The following is a 3,086-nucleotide window of genomic DNA, read 5'->3' as shown; positions in this document are numbered from 1 at the left end:
CATAAAGGCTTATAGTTACTTTATCCAACCAATCTCCAATATAAAGGTGTGGCCCGAGACAAACAATGCAAAGATTGAGCCTTTTTAACCTAAGAAAATTCCTGGCATACCTCTAAGAAAAAGAAAAAAGAGGCAAAGATGAATTAAGGAAGAAAAAAGAAAAATTCTCCAAAGAAGCGGTGAAAATAACATGTTCCAAATGTCATCGACAAGGCCATAACAAAAGATATCACAAGGTAAAATAGTGACTTTTAACTTGATTTTATAAGTTGATTTTTCATATTGACTTTTGAATTTATTAACTATTATATTTGAGTTTTTAGATTCCTGATCCAAATGCACAAGCACATAGCCAAGGTTTCAGTTTGTGATCAAAGTTCACAAGAAAGTTTCTAGCCTAAAATCTTAAGGCAACCTAAACCTTTAACCTCAAAAAGACCAATACAATGTAGCTCAAGTCAACCTGCACTAAGAAGCTTAAGAAAATCTGCACAAACTAACTCAAGCCAAGTTGCATCTTTAACAACGATTCGCGATGATACAAGTAGAGTTAGGAGCTTGAAGGAAGTTTCAAGATCAACATTGTATGGTGATACAAGTATCCCTGCTATAGAAGAAATCAATAGTCAACTACCTCTTAGAAATAGAGAAACTATTAGGCAGAACGGAGAAAAAGTTACAACCATAAAAGATGTTGATAAAGGAAGATAAAAAAGTTAAAGGATGCTGAATTTGAGATTTATATAAGTGAAAAGGAAATCTAAATACTAAATATAAGTTCACTCAAACTTTGTTTCTCTAAAATGAAAGTACATATACTATTACTGTTCCTTATTTTTCCAAAAAGTAGTCTAGGACATCAAGCAAAAATATCCTACAAAATGGTAGAACTTATAAGGAAGAAAGTTCTACAGGGGTTGGTCTTGATTATTAGCCTAGATGTTTAAAATGAAAAAACAAAGATGTTTTCACCATATACAATTGCAACAGATGGCAAATAAAAAGAAGAAGTAGTAGTTTATTTTGATGGTGTGTTGTGATTTTGTTGTGTAATGAATAGAACAAAATAATTAGTTTATGTCACGCTTTAGATCTACTACTGATGGATAGCAGTAAACAATTAGGTTCTTTAGTTTTTTAAGCTTGTTAATACAGGTTCTTTAAGTAGCATTATGCAAACTTTGAGCTCAATATGAAACATGTTTATATGTTAATGTTTAGTGTTACTTTAACCTCTGGTTTCTGACGACTCTCCGAAGACTGATCTGGACCCAAATTCTGACAACTTTATCGATTCCCAGTGACTCTCCGACGAGCAATTTCTCTCCATCGACTACTGATACGGCTAACCCACGGCTGAGAAATCTATTTCCGCCAAACACACAAGAACCACCAACACAAACACATACCGACAAATTATTTGCGTCGGCCACCACAAAAATATTCCAGCGACTCCATCAAATTCCAACGAAGGCGTCAGTTTTTGGTAAAACTGACATTCATCTTTTTCTCTCTCTTACTTCTTGCGTCGACCACCAAAACGGTAGTGGATTTTTTAGTGGCACATCAGTTCTGGCGACCACATCAATTTTCGATGAGTGATGTCGATTCCCGACGAACTGATTGTTCTTTTTTTTGTCTTCTATTTTTTTTTCTTTTCTTTTTAACCCTTTTCAGGTACTATCAAGATCCGGAACTTCAGGCGACGACATCAATATTCCAATAACTAGCTTATTTTTTTGGTGACCAGTATATTCTAGATGACTAATTACAGGGATGCGTACCAACAGTAAGGTAAAGGCGGCAGCAATAAATTTTGGCAACCAATTTCTGTAACAATTTGTTAGATTTTAATGAAACGATAAAGAAAACATCTTCATTGTGTCTTCTCCCAATATCAGGTGCACTCATTTCACTCTTCTCGGTTTATTCTTTCATAGTTTATTTGGTATAGGTTTCTTGTCTCTTTTTCTATCCTAATTTTTTGTCTCTTTTTCTATCCTAATTTCTTGTATGGTCTCTTGATTATTCCTGTTGGAGTACTAGTTTTGGTTTTCCCGTAACTTAGTAGGTGTACATTACTTGTGAGTAGTATAGTACTTGTCGTTTCTTGTGAGTATCAAGCCTATTTGTTGTTTTTTGTTTATTGATTTAGTTAGTTTTAGTCGTACTCTTTTGCTGGTCATTTTTCTCATCTTCTTTTTCTTCATTATCCTATATCGTATCTTTTTGAGTGGTGCCTAGGGTGATAGATGGCAAACTAGGGTCATGTCTTAGGTCGGGGTCAGGGATAGAGTCATGTCTAGGTTCATCGGGGGTTGGGTGTGATGGATAGTAGGTCTAGGTGGGATAAAGGTTCTTCTAGGTTGAGAATTGGGCCCTGAAATATAGAGACGCTTCAAGTTAAGTCTATAGAGTTGGCGAAGATTCTTAGAAAGAGGAGGATTAGTATAGTGTGTGTCTAAAAAACTAAATGGGTAGTCACTAAGATGAGAGATTGGGATGGATAGTGGTACTCGAGTAGTGTGAGACATAGAAATGGGGTAGGTATCTTAGTAGATGAAGAACTTAGCGAGCAGATGGTAGAAGTTAAGAGAGTCAGTTATAGGTAGATGTCTATTAAGTTAGTTATAAGAGGGTATTCGGTGAACGTTATTAGTGCTTACGCTCTTCAAGTAGGTATAGACGAGGGGGAGAAGAAGGGTTTTTGGGAGGTTTTAGATGAGGTAGTTAGGGGCGTCCCGAGAACTGAGAATCTTTTCATAGGAGAAGACTTTAATGGACATATTGGGTCTTTGATGAGAGGTTATAATGATGTGCATGGCGATTTTAATTTTGGGGAGAAGAATGAAGGAGGAGCTTCTCTTTTGGATTTTTCTAGGGCTTTTGGGTTGTGGATAGCAAATTCGAGATTTTTGAAAAAGGAGGATCACTTTACATTTTGTAGTTCAGTAGCCAAGACTCAGATAGACTTTTTGCTTCTTTGGAAGGGTGATAGAGCATTATGTAAAGACTGTAAAGTCTTACCTAGTGATAATAGGGTGCTTGGAAGAGTAGATGGGATATGGATAGTATGTGAGAGATGA

The 3,086-nt window shown here is 35.9% G+C and overlaps 1 protein-coding gene across 1 annotated transcript; it reads left to right on the top strand.

The window, feature by feature from the left end:
* The first annotated feature begins 2,612 nt into the window (after positions 1-2,612).
* Positions 2,613-3,086, top strand: LOC124898487. Its single transcript, XM_047412130.1, has one exon. It carries the CDS (start codon positions 2,613-2,615, stop codon positions 3,084-3,086), a length of 474 nt encoding a protein of 157 aa, XP_047268086.1.

The sequence above is a fragment of the Capsicum annuum genome, chromosome 5 (genome assembly GCF_002878395.1).
Source record: "Capsicum annuum cultivar UCD-10X-F1 chromosome 5, UCD10Xv1.1, whole genome shotgun sequence".
Taxonomy (NCBI): Eukaryota; Viridiplantae; Streptophyta; class Magnoliopsida; order Solanales; family Solanaceae; genus Capsicum; species Capsicum annuum.
The sequence above is the reverse complement of the archived record's forward strand: the minus strand, read 5'-3'. Positions and strand labels throughout refer to the sequence as shown.